This window comes from Dermacentor andersoni, chromosome 5 (assembly GCF_023375885.2).
Source record: "Dermacentor andersoni chromosome 5, qqDerAnde1_hic_scaffold, whole genome shotgun sequence".
NCBI lineage: Eukaryota > Metazoa > Arthropoda > Arachnida > Ixodida > Ixodidae > Dermacentor > Dermacentor andersoni.
Window position 1 is genome coordinate 153,656,151 of NC_092818.1, and position 27,270 is coordinate 153,683,420.

Genomic DNA, 27,270 nt, shown 5'->3' on the forward strand with positions numbered 1-27,270 from the left:
GTTTGATGAAATGGCAGAAAGGGAATTCCGGCATCGTTTTCGTTTCTCGAAACAAATAATTCGTTGGTTGTACAGCGAAATCTACCCCATCATCGGTGCCAGCGAGCCACTGGAATGTTGTCGCTGCCTCTTGAAAAGTGTGCCACTCTTCCCGTCTTATTCTTTTCTTTCTTTTTCTCGCTGTGCGCGACATCACCTAGGGACGACGCAAAGAAGCTAATAGTTATAAATTGCAGTAGTCACACGTACTACTACTTGAACATGTGTTTGAGCTTGAGAAGAAAAAATACATTTTTTAGATTAAGATTTCATTCATTTGAAAGACGAGAAACATTTCGTTTTGTAGTATACTGTCCGCAAGCAGACGACAAACGACGGAAGTAAACTTCCGGGGAGGTCACCACTTCCTGATTGGCTTCTCTCTCTGCCCCGTTGTCGCAACTTTTGCATACTGCCACATTGTGATGTTGCAGCAACCGAACAGAACGCGTATTGAAAACTGCCTGTATATTGGCTGTTTTCAGTGCCTAATATCAGTTTATCATTTATACTGTTCTGTGATGTGTGACATGTGATTTCATGTAAGAAATGCATATCTGTTGCAAAATATGGGTCTGGAAGCTTTTGCTAAATGCAAGTGCCTCTTGCTTCTGTCTGTTTTCATGTGTATAGATGAAAGAAAATATAAAGGTACTACTACCAGTGAGCTTTCATATATAGTAGAACCTTGCTTTAACGTCCCGAGACCAGAAAATTGAAAATTTGACCAGTATATTGGACAGGTTATTAGAAGCCACAGCTGGTGGAGGCAGCTTTAGAAAAATTGTTTTGATGGACACTTGTCATAAGGCCTCTTATGATGTATCAAATGTATTAATATGACGTGTAAAGGCTTGCGTCATGTATGGATACAGGAAGTGTTTTGGTGAAGAAGAAAGTGAAGAAACTAGGAATAGGCAGGAATCAGATGTATGCGTTAAGAAGCAAAGCCGGCAATATCATTACTGATATGGCTGAGATAGTTCAATTGGCTGAGGAGTTCTATAGAGACTTATACAGTACTAGTGGCACCTACGACGATAATGGAAGAGAATAGTCTAGAGGAATTTGAAATCCCACAAGTAGTGCTGGAAGAAGTAAAGAAAGCCTTGGGAGCTATGCAAAGAGGGAAGGCAGCTGGGGAGGATCAGGTAATGGCAGATTTGTTGAAGGATGGTGGGAAGATTGTTCTAGAAAAACTAGCCACCCTGTATACGCAATGCCTCATGACTTCAAGCGTACCGGAATCTTGGAAGAACGCTAACATAATCCTAATCCATAAGAAAGGGGATGCCAAAGACTTGAAAAATTATAGACCGATCAGCTTATTGTCCGTTGCCTACAAAGTATTTGCTAAGGTAATCGCAAGTAGAATCAGTAACACCCTAGACTTCTGTCAACCAAAGGACCAGTGTTTCCCCCAGATTTTGGACCTTGCCATTGGGTGCGGGAGTTGGCTGAGGTTGAGGAGGACTTTGAGATGAAAACTGGAGGTTTATTTACATTATTTACAGTGCGAGTACAAAGTCATTACGGGCCGGCAGCAACTCGGACGCTGCGGCCTGTGGCAAGACGCTCGAAAGAGATGAATGAAGGAATACTCTCTTGCTGCTCCCGGTCTCTGGCTTTTAAGCCCTTCGATGTCTCGAAGTCACGTAACGTTCGGCCAATCGGCGAGCCCACTCAGATGTCGTCATTTTCGGCCAATGGTAGGCGCCCGTGCGATTGTGTCACACCCGGCGCCGAGGGTCGCTCCTTGGGCCCCAATTGTCCGAGTGCTTACTTTTCTCTGCCAACCTGGTCTGCAACTGCCTTCACAAAGGTGGATGGGGGGATTGCTGATAGGGCTTCACGGTGCATTACAGCCGTCTTGCCTCGGGACCCACGTTACCTGGAACCGTGCCAGGCTCCCACTACACTTTCGGGAAGAGTCAAGCAGTGAATAGCTCCACCTGCGGTGCACGAAGTGGGGGACGCCAACTCGTTTGCACGTGCCGCGCCTCGGGACGGGGTAGATGTGCTTCTGCACTCCTTAATTAGCTGTGACGCGATTCGGTGTGGTCTGGTGAACTCGAAGTAGGCTCAGGAAAAGGTCCCGTATCTAACAGCTCCTCCTCGCCCCGGAAGTTCGGAATGGCCGGTGAAACCAATTTGCTGGTCATGCGGAATGCTGAAAGAACCTGTAGGGTACTGGTGCCGAGCCTCGTTTGATGAACTTCTGGATCCTGGGTCCTGGAGAACGTACGTCAAACAAACAAAACAACACAGCGCTGCACCACATGTAAGCGCAGGCTCTTCACCCGTGACTCGCCAGGCTATTACTGAGTCAAAATGAACCCTGATCTTTTATTTCCCCAATTTTGACAAAGCAGTTCCAACCACCTTTCCCAACTGCTATCCATTTCTCCCCGAATGCCGACAAGACCAGAGTGACATTGTTGTTGCAAAACAAAGCGCCGTTGTTGTTGCAAACAAAAAATGAAAACAGCCGAACATAACTTAAGGGGGGACACTTTTTCAAATAATGTGCATGATGTTTTCCATCAATATTCATGAAACTTTCCATTCTTGTTAACTTTTGTGCTGATTTCAAATATGTAATTATTTTTACAATAGGCCATTTAGTTCTGAAGATAAATGAAATTGATTGTTCATAATTTGCAGAAACAATAGGGAAAAAAAACGCGCTATGAAATTCATATTGGCACATGTCTGGGTACTAGAAAACATAAGGAACACAATGGTAGGAATACTATTTTGATACATCAAATATTACTAATTTTATAGCAATTCAATCTTTACTGTTCGAATTGTGGCTACCCTACTGTCTGATCTAAAGCAGAATTGAAAATTTTTAAAGCATAAATTCGAAAATCTGACCCTACCACTGTGTACTTTGCACACTCAGCTACAAGCCAGAACAAAAATTATTGCTCTATCTACTTTGAAGGCAGAGATATCGCCGCTGCAAATCAGCAACAAGTCAAAAGTCGGTGTTTTGAGAAAACGAGAAAAAAGGAATACATTCACTTTTAATCAAAAGTACAGAAATAATTTAGCATTATTTTGCAGTGAAAGTGGCTAAAAGCCACCAGGAATGTAGTCGCTCTGACCACGGCCTCCCAAATGCGGCAAAAGTATCGTTTAGCACCTTTCGCCGATTCCCGGTGGCTTGCACCAACGAGACCAAGATGGCTGCGATCGCGCGCATAGAAAGAGAGCTACGCGCCGCAATAAAAGGGCTGTTTTTGCGCAGAATTCAGCTCACAGTGATGTTATAAATTGATATTGCGGACGAAATACTCTTCCCTGAGATTCGAAACTTGGTGAATAAAAGGAATATTAGCTGTAGATATCGAAAATTTGGTTTTCAAGAAATCGTTTTTTTCGCGATTTTTTCGCCGCAAAGAGCCGTGTCCCCCCTTAAGCGGCCTAACTTCACGAACAGCATGTATCTAACCAATCGCAGTGGCGTACTTATCGCACGTACTCTTGCCACTGAACAGTCTGGCCATCTTCACAAGTACGTAATCACAAGCGCGCTAGCCTTGTGGTCACTATTCAGAATGCGTACTTGCATCGTAGGCAAACTTTTCATTGTGCTTACCCACGTTTCTTCCTTTAGTCTCGACAGGACACGTAACCTAAACGAACAGTTAAACTTGTGGGACTTACGCACTCCGCAGAACCCTTAAAAAAATGCGTCTGCTAATAACTCGTTCTACGCACGCACACTAAAGAAGTCAGAACACGGCCGCCCTAAACACACACGAGCAACCCAGTCAAAAATCTGCTTCCTTCTGTCCGCACAGGACTCGCGCTAAAGGAACTAAGAACGTTCTCAGTGCAAATCATGCACTCACTGAAAACCTACGCGGTTAACCTTAGAAAATTAAAAAAACGCATAAAAAAAAGAAAGTTAACTAATACACACGCGCGTTACCATAGGCCTCTCACTGATAACCTTGACACTCAGGTTACTCACACACAAAAAAAAGAGCCTATCTACTCATTAATGAACATCTCGCGAGACTACAGGTTACACAGGCAACAACTTGGACGCTGCAGCCCGTGGCAAGACGCTCGAAAGAGATGAATGAAGGAATGCTCTCTTGCTGCTCCCGGTCTCTGGCTTTTAAGCCCGATGGTGTCTCGAAGTCACGTCATGTTCGGCCAATCGGCGAGCCCGCTCAGGTGACGCCATTTTCAGCCAATCGGCGAGCCCGCTCAGATGTCATTTTCGGCCAATGGTAGGCGCCCGTGCGATTGTCACACCCGACGCCGAGGGTCGCTCCTTGGGCCCCAATTGTCCGAGTGCTTACTTCTCTCTGCGGTCAAATCAAAACCAAAACATGGCACGACCAAGAAAGCGAGACCAACGGGAGCTACAACGTAGTTACCATTTTATGTTTGCGCTATGGCCCTACCCATAGCTTTTCGCTATCCCGCGTGTTTGTTCGCTTTTTGGAAGGATTTTTCAACATTTTTGAGAATTTTATAGTGCACGCAACACTCATAGTCTATAGTTGATGAAAGCGCCACTGTTCCATTTGTGGCGGCACGCTCAGAACGGCGGCGCTTACGGGGAGTATCGGTAGTTCATGGAAGAGCAGACACTGCTCGCGGGTATCTCTTTGCCTGTTGCGCTTAGCTTTCTCTATAGTTTGACGAAAGGAATTGGTTTGACGCGTTCCACTTAACTGCTGGCTATGTGCTACTTCTATGCTTTCTCAGTCAGGAGTGCTCCAGGCCCACTAATCATTCGGCACTTGTTCACAGCAGCGTTCAAGAGGGCTGCCATCCTTTACGCCGAAGAAACAAATCACTGTGCAGCGGGCCGCAATTTCGATGTTTCTGAACGGGCGGTGCGAGAGTTGTGACTGCAGCGAAGCGAAATTTTTATCTGTGACGGCAAGGGAGGAATTTCGCACGTGCCGAAGTCTGGACACTTTCCGGAGCTGTAGGCTAAGCTTGCGGCGTACGTCACTGAAATGCGCAATCGGTCCCTGCCAGTGTAGTGCGACATGGTCATGAAACCAGCCCGGATCTTCACCTTTTAAGGACCTGCTCCGCCGTGAGCACAACGAGTAGCTAGCGGCAGAAGACAGCGAACTTACGCCAACTGGATCTGTCGGAAGAGCTTCCCTGACGGCTGCGTGTGGTTGGGTGCATTCGGCATGGGCTGCTGTTCCACAAGATGCTGTGGTACAGTCGTTTGCCAAATGTGAAATTTCGCGGGATGACGATGCGCTGTGGGACCGTAGCAGCAAGGACGATGGCAGCGCTAGTGAAGACGAGTAGTCCAGTGACCATGTCAGCTGCTAATAAATTTTCGTTATCGAATACGCCCGCGGGTATGCTATCCTTTATTTTTTTCATGTCATGCGATATGGGGGGGTCGACTTACATTCGAGTCGACTTACAATCGTGTAAATACGGTGTATAGCTTTCATTGATTACGAGAAAGCATTTGATTCAGTCGAAACCTCAGCAGTCATGGAGGCATTACAGAATCAGGGTGTAGACGAGCCATATGTAGAAATACTGGAAGATATCTATAGCGGCTCCACAGCCTCCGTAGTCCTCCATAAAGAAAGCGACAAAATCCCAATAAAGAAAGGCGTCAGGCAGGGAGATACGATCTCTCCAGTGCTATTCACAGCGTGTTTACAGGAGGTATTCAGAGACCTGGATTGGGAAGAATTGGGGATGAGAGTTAATGGAGAATACCTTAGTAACTTGCAATTCGCTGATGATATTGCCTTGCTTAGCAACTCAGGGGACCAATTGCAATGCATGCTCACTCACCTGGAAAGGCAAAGCAGAAGGGTGGGTCTAAAAATTAATCTGCAGAAAACTAAAGTAATGTTTAACAGTCTCAGAAGAGAACAGCAGCTTACGATAGGTAGCGAGGCACTGGAAGTGGTAAGGGAATACATCTACTTAGGACAGGTAGTGACCGCGGATCCGGATCATGAGGCTGAAATAATGAGAATAAGAATAGGCTGGAGTGCATTTGGCAGACATTCTCAGATCATGAACAGCAGGTTGCCATTATCCCTCAAGAGAAAAGTGTATAACAGCTGTGTCTTACCAGTACTCACGTACGGGGTAGAAACCTGGAAGCTTACGAAAAGGGTTCTACTTAAATTGAGGACAACGCAACGAGCTATGGAAAGAAGAATGATGGGTGTAACGTTAAGGGATAAGAAAAGAGCAGATTGGGTGAGGGAACAAACGCGAGTTAATGACATCTTAGTTGAAATCAAGAAAAAGAAATGGGGCATGGGCAGGACATGTAATGAGGAGGGAAGATAACCGATGGTCATTAAGGGTTACGGACTGGATTTCAAGGGAAGCGTAACAGGGGGCGGCAGAAAGTTAGGTGGGTGGATGAGATTAAGAAGTTTGCAGGGACAACATGGCCACAATTAGTACATGGCCGGGGCAGTTGGAGAAGTATGGGAGAGGCCTTTGCCCTACAGTGGGCGTAACCAGGCTGCTGATGATGATAGATGTACAGATGTACGAAAGTCAATTCGCGCACTGCTGCTGCCCCGATTCCTCACCGCAGCGTTTTTGACAGAGTTTCTGCATTATCCACCAAGATGTGTTCATGTTTACCTGTGCACGCGTGACACCGTGCTTGTTAATTTAGTAAGTGAATGTTTGCAAGCTTATATGGCTAATAAAACTACTATCCTTACTTCTTATAGCTATCTACTAATTTGCCATCGCACTCGATGCTTCGCCTTTCGGACACCGCTGCGGCATTAGTTTTTTTCTGCGCCATGCATTGTGGGTCGGCGCAGTCGGCACGACAAATACGTGGATGGAGCAAAAGCCATCTCGACGGGCATGGTGCACTGCGTTGGTGGGGTCTGGTTACGTTGGCTGCGCCAGTAATTCGGGCTATAGACGTTATTGTTCACACCAATGTGACGTAACGTGTGTGCGCACCCTCTCATGCTATGTCGGACCATATACATGCTTTAGACAAGCAATTTCTTTCTTCGACTTTTATTAGTTCGAATTTTGTATAATATTAATTTTTGTAGCATCCCCATGGAATTCGAATTAATGAGCTTTTGCTGTAACAAAAAAATATTCTATCTTGGATTTACAACCGGGTTCTTAAAGGAGTACTCACACAAAGATTTCCTATCTTGTTTTTTCTGCTGCAATAAGTAGCTGATGACCCAGTAATCACGGCATGAAGGATCATTGGCTTCAGAGTCTGACAGTTAATTATTTGGGGTCTTGTCTGTACCGACCAGTCCAAGATTCGGTTTTTGAGAGCCACAAGATGGGCCAAAGAAGGAATATAAACATAGCTGGGCACGTAATCGCACAATACTGTGACGTGTGCAAGCCAGCGCACTCGCCGGCACGCAAGCTTCGTGCTGCTAGTTCGTCTGCTACCCCTGCACATGCTTTGCGATGTCCTTGACATCATTTTCATCCTCGTTTTCGTCCAGCGGCAACTATTTCCTGCAGGCGGGAGTCACTGCCGTATAAGAGGTGGCCAACCACTTTTGAGTGGATCCACTGCAAAGCAGCGACTCAGAAAGTATGGCTAGCGAGAGCTATCAATATGCGTATGCACCGCTACTGGTAGTATGAACCATTCATCGAGGGCGCTCTAGGAATGAAACATATTCCGGAGCAGGACACAAGGCGGGGTAAAAGTCAGCACAGCATCAGGCTTGGGGGTGCGTAGTCCCAGTGAAAGATCATTGGACTCCCCTAAGCTCGGCAGGTTTTGTTTATACCAGGCACGCTCAAAATGAAACAAGCAAATCCGGCTTCTCTTCAGCGGGGTCCATTCTAAGCATCCAGTGGCGCGCACGAACTCTGACCACTTACGCCACTTATCGACGCCGACCGTAGCTAACGAGCAAGCCAGGCGACTGGTGATCACTGGGAAACGGTATTAGCGGCGAGAACTTGGAGTGGCACCCTCTCGCGAGTAACGTCAAGGCCAGGATGCCGCTCTTGGTATTTGGTATTTGGTGGCAACATGTCATCCGTGTTAGAAAGACACTGCCTAGCGAAGCTGTCATCATGATTCTTATTACTGTGGTGAGTTGTTCTAGTCAAATATGGCCACTTTATTAATGCGTAAAAGAAAGAGTTAGGCATGCGTTTCGTAGGAAAAAGTTTGCTGCTACTTTCACCGCCCTCTGAAACAGTCCCCCACAAAACGAATTGCTCATGGCTGCGTCCTGTAGAGTTAATTCACAAATACTGTAGTAGCAATAACCTGAAAGAAAAGTTTCGTGGTAGAGATTGAGAGCCAACCAATTGCAAGCAATGAAGTGTTTCATGGTGGCCCTCAGTAGGCTTTATCGACAATATGGCACACCCCTCACACAACGGTAGCAAATGACGGTCGTTATGGCGAGGCGCGCATTGTTCGTGAAACCCATCAGTTCACTATAACTTCGAATTGAAACCAATGTCAATAACATGTCAATGTTATGGCACGAGACACCGACCTGCGTAAAGCAGGTGGGATTCAAGCAACCTGAGATGCACATTGTAGTTTTTCTATTGTGCAGTGTTTTCAACCAGCGATGGGAAACCAAAGTGAATCAAGCTGGTGGGTGACAACAGAATATGATGTCTACAATGCTGCCATAGCGAAACTTGATGCTCACTTCGCTCTGCCTGCAGCAGGGAACGATGACATGTTTGAGTTATTGCCCATAAAAAGTGTGCATGACGCTTCCAACGGCACTATGCCCCATGTCAAATCAAATGTCCCATGTAAAATCAGTCAAATCTCGATATAACGAATCATGCAAAACCGCTGAAAAACGGTTTTTATTCTGAAAGGTCGTTATAGTGAAAGCCCCAAACTTAATCACTCTGCCCGTCAACCCATCAGTTCATAAATTGTCACCGGTTTGGCTATCCAAGAAACTGTCACTTTTGGCTCTCAGCCCGCTCTGTTGCTTTTTTCCGTAGATTCTGCTACCGTGCACCACCGCAGCACCGCGAGTCAGGCTTGCAAAGCAGATGCTGATGCTGAAAAAACTGACAAAAAAGGAAGCTCCATGCCACTTCCAAAGCGCAGTGTTTCTTGTTTGCTTGTTTTCACATTCCTTGCCATGGACACAACTTTCTTACTCGAGGCGGACACCTGAACTATTCCAAAGGGCAAGTGCTTGCAAACGACACTGTCAGGAAAATGCAAAGTGTGACCGTGTGGTGTACCCGCAAGTACAGAGGTTACATTTCTCCGCGCATGTAGCTAGTGCAGCCGCAAAAAGAAGCACGAAAGAAAGAGGCATGCTCAGGAAGAGGGGCGAATGAACAGTGCCTCTGTTGCTAGGCGACACTTACCTGGGCGTAGCATGCGCTCGAAAACCCAATGCACCGTTGCCTCCGGAAGAGATAAAAAAAAATTTTCTCCCGGGTTTTCCTTCTTCCTTTTATTTTTTTCAGTTATTCAATGCCGTCTCGGGTTTTCTGAGCCCATACATTGCGGCGTGCACTTTCTGCACCTTGTCGTCTGCTAGCCTACTGTTTTGGCTGCTGTGAAATACACGCGGAAATCTAGGAATCCCTAAATTTCTGAATATTAGTTTATAATACTGAGGCGTTATTAACATAACATGGAAACAGAATAACGATTGTTATTCTGAAATGTTTGGTATTCTGAAGTTTGTAGTACAGTAAAACCTTATGAAACTGTACCTGCTAAAACGGTAGTTTAGTTTAAAAAGTAGTAAAGGCAAATCCCCAATTCAGCGGCTATTGAACATAATGTGTTTTGTGTCCACATAAACTGTGCCAGCTTATTGCGTACGTATCGGTTAACGCATAGTGTTTCCACTTTTCGTCGTGCAAACGCGGCAGTGCGTTGTCTCCGTCGGCTGGCCTGGCAAAACAGCAAGCTTCAGAGAACAGAACAACGGCCTCCAAGCGCCCTGTGCGTTTGCACGTGAAGCCACATCAACATGATTTCGCCGCCGTGCCAGAGAGAATTGTGGCATCGTGTAAACAAGGACTCGCGTCATGTTGAAGCTCGGATAAAAAATACGTCGTGTGCTCAGCATAGAAGAAAAATTAGACATCGCTCATGCTATCGAACGTGACACGAAGAAGTCGGTGCTGGCACGCCACAGGGATTTACTGTTGACTACGGTGTGTGGCATTTGGAATGTGAAGAAGTTGCTCGGCAGTGCTGCTGCGGCCGCGAAGAGATGTCGGCTACGAGGTTTGACTTTTTGCCGTCGTTGCCTCTGTTGTTGCCGAAGTGTCGATTAGCGACCGTAATGAGGATGACACGGAAAGCGACAGCACGGGCGATTCAGGCCCTACAGTGGCAGAAGCAGTGCATTCGTCAGCCTCATGAATGCAATCGTCACGACAAGAACAGCACCCCGCAATGAAAAAGGTGCCCCGTGACTTCTGCAGCGCTACCGCCCGCATGCACGGAGAACATGCAACACCAACAAGGAATCTGCTGTGCGAGTGCTTGCCAAGAAGAGGGGGCTGGCTGAAAAGCTGGCTCGCAGCTTCAGTAAGTTTGAGGCCGCTGTTGTCGCCGCTAGGCCGCCGCGGCATGAAACGAAAGTAACTTTTGTTGCACAAAGTGAATAAATACTGCAGGTTTTTTCCCCTTTCAATGCACTCTCTCTTGAGTTCCGTTTTTGACATGTAAGTGGGCGATCTTATGCAATTTCGATTAAGCAGTACTACCGTTTAGTACTTACCTTATCTGAGCTGTGGCCAACTATGGTTTAACGAGGTTTCACTGTACTGAAATATTTTTACATTGAAACCATACGAAGTCAGCTGAGGATTTCTGAAAAGTTCGTTAATGTGGCGTTCGTATAACAAGATTTTACTATAGATGAAGGTGCTTATCGCAGTAAGGTTGGTGGCGATACCTGTGAATGAAGCATGCAAGAACTCAAGAAATTAGCTGGTACTGCAAGAGGAAACTGAAAGCACACTGACATTCTCGTGTGACAAGGTCAGGGGAGTACTGCAGGGAAGCTGCTGCACTCGGAAGCTACTGTTCTCGATCACTCGCACCTCCCGCCTTTCCTTATTTACATGGGATCTAGCCTCTGGAAAACATATCATACGATTGCAGTTTGGTGATGTACTGAACATTTGTGCCTAAAGATTGTGTTTTCCGGTAACATATAAACTGGTAAAAAAGAATTGAGAACGTTGGCACTGGGAAATCTTATTTAACGGGATTGTATCGCCAAGGCTCCACTGTAATTTGATGTGGAGTGCAATATAATGAGTGAATTGTGGGACTTATCTCTGTGTATGGTTTTGTGTTCGCAGGCCTTTGCAGACAAACAGCAGGATACCACAATGCAGCTGTCCACGCTACAGACGCAAGTGCTGGACGATGAGCTCATAAAGTGGAAGCGTGCCCAGCAACTTGGTGGAAATGGCGTTAGTTTTGAAAACAACCTTGACCAAATCCAAGAGTGGTAGGTGTTGTTCCCTTTTTTCAGTGCTATAGATGTCATGCCTTCTTTCAGCAATCTTTACGTTTATAGTTTTGCTGTTCCTGCCATGCTGTATCCTTTCTCATCTCACTTTCATTCTTGTGATCTGTTATTTTTTTTACTGCTGCCTCCTTATTCCTACAGAGTAGGCAAGTGTAGTGCCCCTTCTGTGGCAGTCGACAGTTTGCTGCTTCCCTTTTCATCTCCATCTGTAATACAGCTGAACCCGATTATATCAAACTCTAAAAAAAATGCTGATCAGTTTGATATCGGACATAATTGATATAAGCCTGCTAGAATTAGACGTCGTAAAAGCTCGTAGCATTTATAAAAGCACTTTATTGGTGAAACTAGCTTAGTTTTGCATGAAATAGTTCTGTATTATTCTGCTTGGGCAAGTTTGCTGCTGCAGCAGCATGCAGTTCTCCACATTGTCTAAAGAGTCGAAGCAGCTGAGGCTGCAACCTTCCACATTCGCGAAGAAGTGCCAGACTGGTGCGAGTGCACCAATCACCTTGGAGGATGTGAGCGAACGATCGTCATTGCTTTCCTCATTGTGCCTGCTTTCACTTGTGCTCGGTACGATATTGCTACGGAACAATGTGAGATCACGAAAAGGCGAGCAGTGCGAAGACGACGATGAGAAGCTAGCGCGGACTGTTGCCTCTTGGCCAAGCGCAGCGTATTTTCTTGTAAATATACTTGTACATAGCTTTTCGTCTGCGTCTTCCTACGTAACATATCTGGTGGAGGTGCGGGGTAAGAAGGTGCGGGACGGGGTGCAATCGAAGGAGCCGGGCGGGTATCAGGACGATGGGCCGAGCAGATGGTGTGAAGACCCATGTTTTCGAACTCTTGGCGGACAACTGCCTGGATCAGTGAGACCGTGACTGCAGATGTGTTGGTGGGACTGGAGTCGAAGGCAGCCGGATAGGCGGCCTCGATCTCACGCCGGACGATTCTGGTAACATCGGCAGTGTTGTTGGGACGAGGAGTGTCGGCACAGGAAGATGTCGCTGGGGTGTTGGGCAGACGGGCAAACTGCTGGTCAATACGTCGGCTTTTAGCGAGTTCCAGGCGGCGGCACTCTTTTATAACAGCATCCACCGTCGCTACGTTGTTGCAAACGAGCAAGTTGAAGGCGTCATCGGCAATGCCTTTGAAAATGTGGGCAACCTTGTCTGACTCAGCCATGTGGGTGTCAACGTTATGGCACAGAGCCAAGACGTCCTGGATGTACGTGACATAGGGCTCTGTTGACATCTGCACACGGCCGGAAAGCGCCTTCTGCGCGGCAAGTTGGTGACCGTAGGGGTTGCCGAACAAGTCCCGAAGCTGTGTCTTAAGTGAATCCCAACTGGTGAGCTCATCTTCGTGCGTGCGATACCAAACTCTAGGTGTACCACCGAGGTAAAAGACTACGTTGGCGAGCATAATAGTAGGGTCTGTGGGGATGCGCGACTCTCGCGCGTCCCCTGATGTTTTTCCCGCATAGCGCGTCTCCTGCAGGGCGGCTTCGCCCGCCGCGTGGCCTGGCGCCCGCGGCGATCGGAGTGCTTCAAGCGCAGTGCGAGAGATGGCGCTAGTGTTGCGCAGCTGCTAACGCCGCCGACAGGCGAGGTTACTTGGGCGCCGGGAGACAAGGCGCTTGCTCTTTCCCGGCGGGTCGGCAAACAGCGTGGACATTCCGAGCGCGCGCGGCGACCCATGCTTCTGCGAGACCGCCTCGCGTGGCCGCCTTCGAACGTGCCACCGTTGGCGTGACCGTACACGCGAACGACCAGGCGTTGGGATCCAGCATGGGGCGAACATATTCGCTCGCTATGCGGTCGCGGTAAGTCGGACTTCTAGATTTGTCGCGTGCCCATCGGCATCTTTTGGGGATACCAACTCGGCTAGCAGGCATCGATCTATGAAAGGTGCAATAAATGCCCTTGTGATTGTTTGCACTACTGTGTTGTCGTTCCTTTGTCCCAAGAGTACGGAGGAGAACCCCATATCTCCCACAGTTCCCACCGGTTATTGTGGCTGACGTGTTCATACAGGCTGATCCAGTCATCGAAGTCTTCCCCATCTTTGCCCGAGAATACGCCAGGATCACGGGGAGCAGGGAGAGTGATGTAGGTCGTCGAAGTGGCAACAGGTGTCGGAGCCGGGGGAGTCCGGTTGTCGTCGCCGGGAGCCATGAAGGAAGGCTCGACGTACCGTCCACTGCGAAGCTCCGTGACGAGGTACAGGGAACGTCCACCTCCACCAGATATGTGTGGACTATCGGCACCTTAACAGGGTTACCAAAAAGGACGTGTATCCCCTACCACGGATTGATGACGCCCTTGACTGCCTCCACGGTGCTCGCTATTTCTCCTCTATTGACCTTCGCTCCGGCTACTGGCAGATTGCCGTGGACGATCTCGACCGCGAGAAGACTGCTTTTGTAACACCCGACGGTCTTTATCAATTTAAAGTGATGCCGTTCGGTCTATGTAACGCCCCTGCCACTTTTGAACGCATGATGGACTCCCTTCTTCACGGTTTCAAATGGTCCACATGCCTATGCTACTTGGATGACGTTATCATATTCTCCTCAACGTTCGCTATGCACCTCGAGCGCCTCTCAGCAGTCCTGGACGTTTTTCATCGAGCCGGTCTGCAACTCAACGCATCGAAGTGTCAATTCGGCCGTCGCCAGATTACCGTCCTTGGACATCTCGTTGACGCGAACGGAATGCAACCGGACCCAGGCAAGATCCATGCTATTGTGCACTTCCCTGTTCCGAAGTGTGTCAAGGATGTGCGCAGCTTCATCGGCCTTTGTTCGTACTTCCGCCGTTTCGTGACAAATTTCGCCGCCATAGCACGACCACTAACCGAGCTTTTGAAAAAAGACGCCCCTTTCCAGTGGGGCGATAACGAGGCCTCTGCATTCTCACATCTAATCGACATTCTCACAATGCCTCCCGTTCTGGCCCATTTCGATCCTTCTGCACCTACCGAAGTCCATACTGATGCCAGCGGTCACGGAATTGGCGCAGTACTGGCACGCCAGCATGGCCACGACCGTGTTATTGCTTACGCCAGCAAGCTCCTCTCACCCGCGGAGCGCAACTATTCCATCACTGAGCGTGAGTGTCTGGCCCTAGTTTGGGCGGTTGCGAAATTCAGCCCATACTTGTATGGCTACGGAACAATATCATCAATGTAGTCTATGTTTTCAGGCTCCTATTGCATCATAAAGCAGTGCGCTCAAATAAGTTGATTGAAAGCGACTGCATTGCCTGTCGGAAACCCAAAGGGACAGTGCATCACCTTGATTATGGTACGGAAGGAGCACCAACAGCACGTTTTGTGGCTTTGGAGCTATTCCTTCCTCTCTACGTCACACTTATTATTTGTGTCTCAAGGCCAACTGATCACATTGTTAACAAAAGCCCCTTGATTACGCCGCCGAAGTGCCACTCTGACCACGCACGAAACACAAAAATCAATGTAATAGGCATAGCATGTTTCAAAATCACGGCTTTGCTCGCACCACATGGACAGAGTGCTGTTACGATCGGCCTGCAGGGGTACAGACCTGCGAACCTTTCGCGGCCCGCTGCAGTAGTTTCGATCGTTCTGCGGGGCTGGCGTCCTTCAGAGAACTGGCGACGCCAGCTAGGTTAACCGACCATGCATCTCCTTCAGAGAACCGGCGACGCCAGCAACGTTAACCGACCATGCACTTCCTTCGGAGAACTGGAGACCACAGCAAAGTTAATCAACCGTGCGCCTCCGTCGTCGAGTCGAGGGCACCTGCAAGTCAAGCCACGTTTGGCCGACCGTGTATTGTTACCTGGTTCGCTGTCGCCTTCATGGTCTATTTGCAGCAAGAGAGCTTCTCGGAAAAGGGCGTTTTGCGGTGCGTTCTTCCTCGGGCCGCAGGATTCATCAGTCTGCTGATACTCGTGGTGGCTACCCGAGAAGTTAGGAATTAAGAGGCGCTGGCTGGAGTCCAGCGTGACAACCTGACTACGAGGACCCGCTCAACTCGGTGGGTTCTGGGAATCCAAAGTGCGTACGTGAGTGTGTGAGCCCTCCCCCTCATAGGCGGGTCGACTACGCCTCCAGCGACTGTGGACGGTCCGATTGGACGAAGGTTGGACAGCAGTTTTCCCTCACCTAGGGATCTAGGGAGGACAGAGTGTTTTTAAGCAGTTGTGTGCTCGACAAGCGGTGTGCTTGGAGCTTTGTGCTGTGTGCTTCGTCTTGCGTGCTCCATTTGCGAGTCATGCTAGACTGTTGAAATGTATCTCCTGTCGTAATGTAAATATTGTAAATAAATCCTGTACTCCTAGTTCCTGACGAAGAGCCAGGTCCTCCCTACAACCCTAATCACAAACCTAACAGTGCGCACGCAGCTATATCTTGCGCCAGAAACTTGCTTCGGACCAAAGCCAAATTAAAGTGACTGTTTTAGTTTTCATGAGAATCTATAAGTGCTGCAAAAACAGGTTCATGGCGTAAAATAAAACCGAAATAAACAGACCGGGAAGCGACACGCGTGTTGAGAAAAAACAAAGCCAATGCATTCTATAAAGTAAATACCGTATTTTCTCGCATAATGATTGCATCGCGTTATGAGAGCACCCCTGAATTTTGTCGTCAAAATGCGATTTCTTTCTTTCTTGTGTAATGATCGCACCCCGAACTTGTTGCAGCGATATCTTGTGTGCCAAGTCTAGCTAATGATGATTGCACTTACCATCTGTCGAATGCTACGGGAACGACTCTTCACATACGAAGCTGACTGCTTGCACGAAACATTCTTAAAAGCAGATGCCCCATTTTATTCCTTTCGTCACTTTCTGCACTTCCACGAAGAAAAGAAAGCTACAATCAAACTTACCTTGGCTTTATTATTTGTAGGCTTCATAATGGTTTTGGTCAACAGCAACAACAAAGAAGGTGCCTTTCGATTCTTCTCGTCTGCACTCATAGGCACACAACAAATCACGAGCGGCAACAATAGTGGCTACGTTTACACTGATACGTTAGAAGTGTACCCTGTATATACACCGACGCTTGTAACACAGCTAAGATATTCGCCCACCCTTAGCGGAAACGTGCCGTATTAGGATAGTAGTGAAGACAAATGCCGCAGTTTCCGCAGTGTGTCCACCATGTGTTTCAATGCATCTCTGTTTCTGTCCCCTCAAAGTGGACAGGGCTACGTTATTGTCGCAAAGTCGCCGATGTTATTCATTACTGAAACGAAAGAAACTGTTTCAATGTACATAATGTACTCGCAAGAAGAAAAATCTTGTGCGGTGCGCGACTTGCTTTGCTGACCACCATTTTTGTTTTGGTGTCCCACACTGTTACAGCGGACGCTGCCTGTTTGTTGACCTGTTGTTATGCTGCAGCAAATGAGAGAGGAAAAAAAAAATTCTTTTCGCGGGAAATTTAACTCACGTAATGATCACACCCCTGAATTTGCATCAATTTTTGTGACAAAAAAGTGTGATCATTATGCGAGTAAATGCGGTAACCACTTCTAAATGAGCCAAATTGGCAATCGGAATGCCTGCACACACACACACACGCGCGCGTGCGCTCACACACACACATACACAAAAGTCAGATTTCAGTGTGCCTTTATTATCTCTGAATTCGTAAGTGCCGTTGAACAGTAGCTGCTGCCTAGAGAACGTGTTCGAATAGGTCTCCTTCTGCAGCTAAACAGTACTGAGTCCGCTTTATCACATCTTCAGTGGCTTTCTTAATTCGAGCAAATTTTCTGGCCCCTTCGAGTTTGAATTATCAAGATTTGGCTGTGCGATGCAAGATACTTGGGTAACAAGTATTTGAGATACAGATACAAAAAACTACCGCAGTGATTGTATTCGATACGATACTTTGTATTTGTATATTAAAGTACTTTGATACATTTGCAAATTTCTTATTCAAGATCTATATATTGTAGCAGAAAACGCGTATGCACAAAAGGTTTGCTTGAAAATTTCTTAACTCCGACCAACCTTGTTTCATTTGAATGAAATGTCTGTTAGTACAGTCGAGCCTCGATATATCGAACAGCGTGGCGATCACGAAATAGTTTGATATCACCAGGATTCTATGTATAAGATCACATAAACACGTGAACTTGTACAAATCAATCGGTGCACCAATCGTGCAGTAAATACTCACTTGAAGCTTCACTGAAAGTATTTATTTCTTTGGCTGAAAGTACTGCAGCAGTGTAGCCTGCTTCTTATTGGCAGCCACGTGCTTAACCATGGCGTCCTGAACATAGTCTAAATGGTCCACGCTGCAGTAACGTGAATCATCTAGACTGTTCATTTATATCATTCATTCATTTGGATCATTTAGACTATTCTACCCTGCACTAGCAGCATAGAAGGGCAGAAGCAGCTACAGCCTCGGTTGAAGTTGGGAGTGGGGCAAAATCGAAGCTTGTGGGATCAACCTCAGCAGCGTCTTCGTTTGGCTGCTACTTCCACTGCAATCTCCACGTCCCTAGTGGCAAGGCTCCCTCTACACCGCACGACGTCCTCGCGGTGTAGAGGATGTCGCCCGCGCCCAAATTTAAACAGTTGGCAGGCGAAGAGAGAGAGAATTAACTTTTATTTGGCAAACGAGTAGGAAATTTTCCTCGATGAATGGGGCCCTCAGTCCAGGTCTCCATTGCCATGCACTACTTTGCGAGCCCGCTGGATCAGCCGTTGCTCTTCCTGTGGCTTGTGCTGAGCAGTGCAGACTCCCAAGAGGAAAGGATAGGGTTGGGTAAAGAAGGAACACCCGAAGGGTTAGGGCATTCCCATGTGTAGTGGTACACCGTAACTCAATTCTAAGCCCCTCGGCATGGTGTACAACATAGGTCCACTGTGTTGCAGCACTGGGGCATTAAACCTTGTCAGATCTGTCATTCAGCCAATTACTCCTGTATTCCTTTATGCAGGTGTGAAGCCCTGGCTGAGCTGATCTGGCAAAACCGGCAGCAGATCAAGAGGGTTGAGATCCTGGCAGCACAGGTGCCCATAGGAGGCGCTTCGGCGATTGGTGAACGCTTCACGGCCCTGAATGCCCAAGTCACCAACCTGCTTTCCTCTCTCGTTACCAGGTGAGCATGGCAGAAGACATTTCAATGTATGCAGCAAGTTGGAAAGGCAAAAATTTTAGGCTCTGGCAAGTCATCAGTGTGGCACCTTTATTGCATCTGTACATTAGAGAAGGGGGTTTTTAAGTGTCAGCTGGGTGTGCCTCATAAATTTTTAGAAAAGTCGGAATCAGCTACGATGAACAGATTGCAGTTGCAAGCACAGTTGTAATATCAACCTAGTGGTTCATCCAATTATAGAGCACAGTTGGTTATGCCAACTACAATGCCAAAGATTTGGTGAAAGCAAAGAAAGTTAGGAACAATTTGTGAACGGTTCCATAGTAAAAGGAAGCATACACTTTTTAAGTGCTGTTTTAGGTGAGGGAGCAGTACTCATTGGGGCTAGGAATAGTCCTCGAAGTTGGTTTTTCTTGCATTTACAGCACTTTCATCATTGAGAAGCAGCCTCCACAGGTTATGAAGACTAACACTAGGTTCACAGCCACAGTCCGTCTTCTGGTTGGGGGCAAGTTAAACGTCCACATGACACCCCCTCAGGTCAAGGTATCCATTATCAGGTGAGCGGGATTTTTTGTTTCTGGCTGTTATTTAATGGAAGTGGCTGTCATGGACTCTCCCTCGTGGTGCAAGATGATGGAGGACATGGGGTGTTAGGGAGCAGTATTGAAGTTAGCCGCCTGGGTCGGTGAAAATTGGCTTGGAATAGTGTAGTAGGTATTGAATGTTGCCAAAACAAGCCACCTAGGTTGGTGCACAAGTGAAAGTGTCTCAAGGTTCACAAATCAATTGCAAGGTTATCGTGCTCATCATCAGGTTTACTGCAAATATGTACGGATTTGATTGAGTGCTGCACCATGTATTTGGGCGACACTTGGTATTTTACAGCAGTGGCTGCTGGGAGTTCATTTAGCTTTTTTTGTGTGTACATACCATATTTACTTGAATCTAGGCTGGCCCTGATTCTGAGCCGACTCGCGAAAGTCCAAAGGCAGGAAAAAAAACGACTTACCTTGAATGTAGGCCAAACAAGAGGGAGGACAGCATTCACAAAATGGAAGCCACATAGTTTGAACATGAGCATGCCGAGCTCATTCTATGTCATCACCGCTGTTGTGGTCTGATAGTTGCCATCTTTGTTGTGGCACATGTGAAAAGCACCTCCCATTGCCCCCTCCAGTTACCTAATGACTGACGATTTTCTGAATAGTGTTGAAGTCCTGCCCGGCTTGAACGTTTGACAATGCCTCTGCAGCTAGCACAACTTATGTTTGAAAGCGTGTCGCATTCTATAGTGTCATTGTCTGTTTGGTGCCATTACGATAGCACCATGCCGCACACCGATATGACACAGGCACCCAGGTCAAAATGGCGATGTTGCTCGCATACTTCAGTTGGCTACTGGCGTGGCTAGTATCCGCTGTGATACTGACTTGTTTAGAGGGCACTAGCTATGCACCACATTTATCAATTTCAATTAGAAACTGGTGCATTTTTAAAAATCCTCAAATCTAAACTGACCCTAGAGTTTGGTATATAATTATTTGAAAAAAAAACAAAAAAACTATTGGCCTAGATTCAAATAAATACAGTAGATCCAGGTTACACCACAACGCTACCTTGCACAATCCACATTATGTTGTTGCTTAGGTTAAATGTTTGGGTGAATGTTCGAATGCTCTTTCAAAGTGCACTACGGCTGTAGAGCAGTAATGATAACAGTAACAAATTGTGATGAAGCATTCTTATTTTTATGCTGATATTATGGCTACCACAAAGCTGGGTTCTATGTTTGGTATTATATGCCCGCAGTACCGTATTTACTTGCATAATGATCACACTTTTATGTAAAAAGAAATTGACGAAAATTCAGATGTGCGATCATTACGTGGGTTAAATTTTATGCGAAAAGAAAAAGATACTTTTTTTCATCCTGCATTTGCTGCGGGATGACAACAGGTCAACAAACAGGTGGCTGCCGCTGTAATAGTGCAGGTCACCAAAACAAAGATGCGATTTTTCTTCTTCTTTGAATACATTACGTGCATTGAAACAGTTTCTTCCATATCAGTAATGAATAATATCGTTAACAATTGGCAAGTTTGCGGCAATAACATAGCCATGTCCACTTTGAGGGGACAGAAAAAGAGATGGGCGTGCTTAGCTGCCAGTGACATAGAAACACATGACGGGCATGCTGCGAAAACTACGGCATTTGTCTTCACTGCTTTTTTAATATGGCACGTTTCCGCTAAGGGTGGGCGAACATCTTAGCTGTGTTACAAGCGTGGCGTATGAATAGGGTACACTTCTAACGTATCAGTGTAAACGTGGCTACTATCGTTGCCGCTCGCGATTTGTTGCGTGTCCACGATGCATACGAGAGGAATCGAAAGGCGCCTTTTTTGTTGTTGTTGACCACAACCACCATAAAGTCTACAAATAATAAAGCGAAGGCAAGTTTGGTTGTAGCTTTATTTTTTCATGTAAATGTGGAAAGTGATGAAAGGAATGAAATGGGGCATCTGGTCAAGAATGTTTGGTGCGTGCAGTCAGCTTGGTATGACCTGAAGAGTCGTTCGCGTAGCATTTGACAGCATTCGACTGATAGTAAGTGCCACCAACATTAGCTAGACTTGGCACACGACATACCGCTGCGGCAAGTTCAGAGTGCGATCATTACACGGGAAAGAAAAAAAAATCGAATTTTGACAACAAATTTCAGGGGTGCGATCATTATGCAAGTAAGTACGGTATTTTCATAGTAAAAGTGATTCCAGAAGATCCTTTTAGGGCAGTGGCAAGTTATAATGCAACCCAAAAACAGCCTTATTGGAAGTGAATGTATGCATCTATTTCGTAAACAAATGCCACGTATGTTTGTTGTTGAAAGCCAGTTTGGAAAAAAACTGTGAGGATCACTAGAAGCGAAGCAACTTGCTACCATCAACAGAGGAAACGGTTTTCCTATAAGACTTTAAGCTACGTGTAATGTTGCAATATCAATAAAGTAATACTACAGCAACTTCGTGTAGGAATGAGCCGTTGTTGCAAAAACTGGTACTGTGAATGGTGGCGTCAAGGTTCTGCATTGGTGGCCTTTTATAACTTCTGTTCAGTAGCCGCTTTTCTGCTTCTCCTGATTTTCTTGGCTTAGAGTCTTAAGTAAAGAAGATCAAACATAGTTGAGCATTTGTTGTCGCTCTGGTTTGTTTTGACACCTTGCCTTCACACTGTTGTCATTATCTTTCCCAATTTTTCAATAATGTACTTCCAGTGAGGGACAGGCCAATTCCCTGCTGAAGAGTGACAAAGTCGGTGTTGGGTAAGCTTACTTTTGACACTGCGCACGCTGCTTGTTTAGTGTAATAGTATTGCAGTACCGTTGAACCTTGTTACGGCAAAACACATTGTAAACAAGCTAATGATTATAATGGAGTAATTGTAATTCCCCATGAAATCTTCATAGAAACCAATTCACTTAAAATCTTGTTTTAATGAAACAAAATTTTTTTTAGATGGATATAAGAGACCTATTTGAAGTCCATAATGGAGATTTACTAATCATTTCTTGCCGTTTAGGCACTGATCTGGCAGCATGCGACACTGCGAGGAAGCTATGTAATGTGATGACGTTCAAAACCCTGCCATGAGCTGTCCATGACCTGGCAACACTCGACCTGTATGTCAAGTCGGGGGCCATGCCTGCACTCTATCACTAATGCCTCACTACTTCCCTCTACCAATGTCACCAACTCATCCCACATTCTCTTGCTGTCCGTACACACAGCTTGTGGCATTTGGTTTGAAGGTTGTGTACTAGCCAGAATGAAACGCAAGAATTGGGAGCACGTGGTTTGCGATATGCAGATGGAGGATGCTTCGGTACTTGTTGTGCAGCCGCTCGTTGATTTTGACAAACCCCTGCACAAGTGCATTCAGTAAGTCTTCTACGTATGAAGATGGTATTTCCCATTTCACTTCAAGCCTCCTTTGTAATTGGCTTAGGCGTTGCCAATGGGCAAGTCCTGCTGCTTTTATCTCTGGGAACGGCAATGATGTGACAGGTGGTAAGAACAGGAAATGAAATGGATCGTTACAAAATATGACCACTGCTCTCATATTCTTGGCAGTCGCTTGCTTATCATCATTTGATTTTAAATTTGACGGTGGAGTGTTGCTTGCTGGCATGTTCGCTTCAGCAAGCATCGTACGAAATCACTGATAGGTAAACTCTGAAAGCACGGGCTTAGGCGCTCCGCCGGCATGCTCATGAAACATTTCCTTAAAAACCCACGTACAGTAGAATCTCGATGACACGATTACGGTTGATCCGTATTTCACGATGATACAAATTTCAAAAGTGTTTTGGATGGTCCTCGTTATATAGAATACGCTATGATTTGGGATTAAGTGAACAGTTTCTCAAGCCTTCGTGGATGATACTAACGCGCCAATGACTGGCACACGCGAGCGAGGTGACGCTGCTGGTCTTGGAGGGGGAGAGTAGCCACCGTGGCCAATGCGCGGCTGCTGGCCCTTTTCACGCCCGCTTCCCTTCCTCCTCTCCACACGCCTCCCTTCACCTCCACGTCGCCGCGGCCATAGCGTAACGTGCATAGTGCGCTCGGCACATGGCTCGGCACGAAACCTGCCAAGCCAGGGCGAGTCACTTGCCTGACGACTCTGCGTCGCCCATTTCCTGGCAGCTCATCGGCGTATGCTAGCCTTCTTTTTCTTTTTTTTTCGCTTCGCCGTGCTTTCGCGCAGGGTGGCCCAATCTGAAAGGAAAAGCCGAATTGCCGTCGCCATCACAGGAAGCTGCGCGCTGCTGCTGCCCTGTGCGTTTCGGGTAACTGTAACAGCGCTGCAACGTGGACTACCTGAACGTGACGGATGGAAGTTTAGTGCGCGCGGAAAGACTGAAGTGTTTGCTGTTCGACATGTCGCGAAAACGGAAGGCCCTTTCATTTAAGGAGAAAATTGAAATACTCAAGAAGGTCGACGACAACCCGAAGAAGAAACGTGTCGAGTTAGCAAAGGAGCTAGGCATAGCACCGTCGACACTGTGCACCATTGTTGGGCAACGAGACGTTGTGATGAAGAATGCCCAGCACTTCGGCGTGAATGTCAAACAGGCGAAGACAGCTACATACATGAAGCTGGAAGAGGTCCTGCTGACATGGTTTGGCGAAGTTACAGCGGCCGGCGTCAACGTGGACGGCAAGGTGCTACGGGAGAAGGCGGACAACATTGCGCTTTCCCTGGGAATTGAAAATTTCCAAGCTTCCGGGGGATGGCTTCATAGTTTTAAAGAGAGACATGGACTTGTCTACAGAGTCGTTTGCGGTGATGGAGAAAAAGTGGACCAATCAGCTGTCAGCGACTGGTTGAACACGCTGCCGGCACTGATTTCGTACTATGCACCGTGCTACGTATTTAATGCTGACAAGGCGGGCCTCTTTTTCAATTTGCAACCAGAGAGGAGCTTGTTTGTGAAGGGCCAGGCTTGCCAGGGCGGCCAAAAAAAGTAAGGAGAGAATCACCGTGCTTTTTTGCGTGAATGCCGACGGCTCGGAGAAAATGCAGCTTACCGTCATAGGCAAGTCCAAACAGCCGAGGTACTTTCGGTCGGCAGGACGTTTACCTTGTTTGTATAAAGCGAACAGGAAAACGTGGATGACCGCGGAATTTTTCCGCGAGTTCCTCACAATCCTGGATTGAAAAATGGCTGCGAAAGCCGAAAAATTTGGCTTTTCTTAGATCAATGTTCGGCCCACCCAAAGTAAACGACCTTTAACAACGTCACTGTAAGGTTCCTGCCTGCCAACACTACCAACCATTTGCAGCCACTGGACGCGGGAATAATTCGGGACGTGAAGCATCATTTCAAAGGACTCTTTGTAAGGCGTCTCCTGGCAAAGATTGATCGCAAAGATGAGAATTCGCAGATCGGCCTACTCGATGCGTTTCATTTCTTGGCCATGTCTTGGGATAATGTGACCTCGGACACCATCACGAACTGTTCTCGCAAATGTGGATTTAAAACGGAGTGGGACGCGGCTCCGACAGGAGAAAATGAAGAGCCCGATGAGGACTTCGCAATTGAAGGCTGGGGGAGTCTGCAAACTGAAGCTTCTGCTCACGACTTCGTCACCACGGACGACAACGTCGCGACCTGCGGGTTCCGATCCATTGAAGAATTGGTCGACGAAGTTAATGAAGTCGAGACCGAGAGTGATCGTGAAGATGCCGACGTGTGCGATCAGCTGCCGTCGACGTCAGAAAGCCTTAACACTCTCGATGTTCTGCGCCGCACCGTAAGTGCTGGCAACGTGAGCGACGAAACCGCTGCACGATTTTATGCCTTTCAGGCGTGTCTCATCAATGACCTCGAGGGCAAAAAAGCGCAAGCGAGCATAATGGACTTTTTCGGCCGGAAGTAGCTGTGGCCAAGAAAGTTTGTGTTCATTATCATGTCGAGATTGGCTTCTTTTGGCTAATACAAATTCGGGATGGTACGAATATTTCGCGTGCTCCCGAGGAATTTGTATCATCGAGATTGCAATGTATAATACGAGGTTCTTTTTCCTATTATTAGCACCCCAAATTTTTACGTTGTACTATATGCGGATCTGAAGACAAATTTCAGTCAGAAATTTGGGCTAGAAGTTTTGGTTTCGTTATTGTTGCGTGGCTATGGCTTGACTTTGTTATTGCTGCGTGGCTACGGCTTGGCTTCCTTAATGCTGCGTGGCTACGGGTTGGTTTCGTTATTGCTGCGTGACTACAGCATCATTTGTTTATTGTTGAGTGCACACCTTGGCAGCACACGTGCAAGTTTTTATTATTTTTGGCACACAATAAGGATTTTTTTTTTTTTGCATGATGTTGCTCTATATTGCTCTATAAACTTGCTGACGTTTATTTCGTGTATAATTGTACAATTTTAACACAACATTAGAATCTGAAATGCTTAGTTGTACTTAGCCATTGCTGTACATTGTACTATAAATTTCAAGAATCTAATGAACATGGACATTGCTACCATGAATTTTCACAGTAACCAACGGTGCTGTAACGCGCAAAATTGTGCATATGTGTGTGATCTGCTGTAAACCTTTCAATTGTGTGGGCTGAGACCTTTGTCAGGCTTTATGCCTTTAGTCTCAGTCTACCTTCGTTTGACTGAATGAGAAATAAAATTCAATTCAATTCAACCACGCTTCGCGATGTGCATCTTTTTTATTTGGCGTTGAAGGATCAAGAAGTCCGGACCACGAGAATAGTACTGTTTTCAAGAGAAAGGTTATTTTAGCTGCACAGGACATCAGCAACAGTGCGGCTGGGAGGCAGTTTGGCGTCATTTAGGGAAGCATTCGCGGGTGGCATTGACAGAAGGAAGCCCTTTTCGCGTGTAACGGAACGCAAAGAAGTTATCGCGGCCCAAAGAGTGGGACATTCCCGGAAATCGAACTCGCCCTGACGGAGTTCGTACGCCAACAGCGAGCCATGCATTTAGCTGTGAGCGTGGATCTTATGCAGGCAAAAGCTAAGGGGCTTGCAAAAGAAAAAGGGCTACCGAGCTCTGCCTTCAAAGCGAGCAAGCACTGGATTTATCGCTACATGTGCCGTGCTGGATTTTCCTTACGCCGCCGAACTTCGATTTTGCAAAAGCTGCCCGAATCGTTCGAAGAGCTGCTTGTGGCTTTCGAGCACCACATTATTTCGCTGCGCATGTTCAAGAACTTCCAGCTAAGGCAAATCGGCAATGCTGACCAAATGCTGGTTTATCTGGACACGCCATTGCCCCTCACCGTGCACAAAAAGGGCTCTAAACAAGTTTATGTGCGGTCCACTGGCAACGAGAAAACGCAAGATACTGTCATGTTGCCGTGCACGGCAGACGGACGCAAGCTCCCGCCCTATGTCGTCTTCAAGCGCAAGGCAGTGCCTAAAGGTGAGGAGCTGCCAAAAAATGTGCTCGTGAGCTGCTATGAGAAAGGCTGGATGAACGAGCATCCTGTTCTCGACTGGATAAAGTCCGTCTGGTGTAGGCGACCTGGCGCACTGTTGTCGTTCCTGTCCATCCTCATGCAGGACGCATTTCGTTGCCATTTGGCCGACTCACTGAAGAGGCTGTTGCGCGAATCCAGCACTGAACTTGTCGTTATCCCGGGTGGGATGACGTCTCAGCTGCAGCCTTTAGATGTTTGCGTGAACAAGTCGTTCAAGGATGCGGTCAAGCGGTGTTACGAAGATTGGATGCGCTCAGGTGAGCCTGCAGTGACGCCGACCGGGTGGCTGAAGCGGGCTTCGCCAGCCACGCGATGCAAGTGGATTGAGCATGCATAGGCCAGCATACCAGAGGACCTTGTGTGTCGCACATTCAAGAAGTGCGGCATCTCAAACGCGCTCGATGGCACAGAGGACGAGTACCTCTGGGAAGATATGTCCGACAAGGAACTATCCGAAGAGAGCGCAGCTGAGGAAGACAGCGATTGTAATGCGGAGTGCAATTTAAATGTTTTCCTCGAGTTTTCCTAACTCGTATTACACGCGGATAAAACTTTTTTTTTTTCATTTCGCGTCCCAAAAATTTCTCCTCATACTATATGCGGGTTCACATTA

At 47.0% G+C, this 27,270-nt stretch overlaps 1 protein-coding gene across 8 annotated transcripts in view; it reads left to right on the top strand.

The window, feature by feature from the left end:
- Nucleotides 1–27,270, top strand: part of Stat92E (Signal transducer and transcription activator Stat92E) — a 160,495-nt gene that overhangs the window by 16,810 nt on the left and 116,415 nt on the right. For all 8 annotated transcript variants that reach the window (XR_008612670.2, XM_050178929.3, XM_055071151.2 and 5 more), the window contains exons 5-8: nt 11,353–11,504; nt 18,481–18,642; nt 19,065–19,199; nt 21,917–21,964. Coding sequence is in view for 7 of the 8 variants with exons in the window: in XM_050178929.3 (XP_050034886.1) it covers nt 11,353–11,504; nt 18,481–18,642; nt 19,065–19,199; nt 21,917–21,964 (497 nt within the window). In the remaining variant the exon portion in view is untranslated. The remainder of the gene's footprint in view (nt 1–11,352; nt 11,505–18,480; nt 18,643–19,064; nt 19,200–21,916; nt 21,965–27,270) is intronic.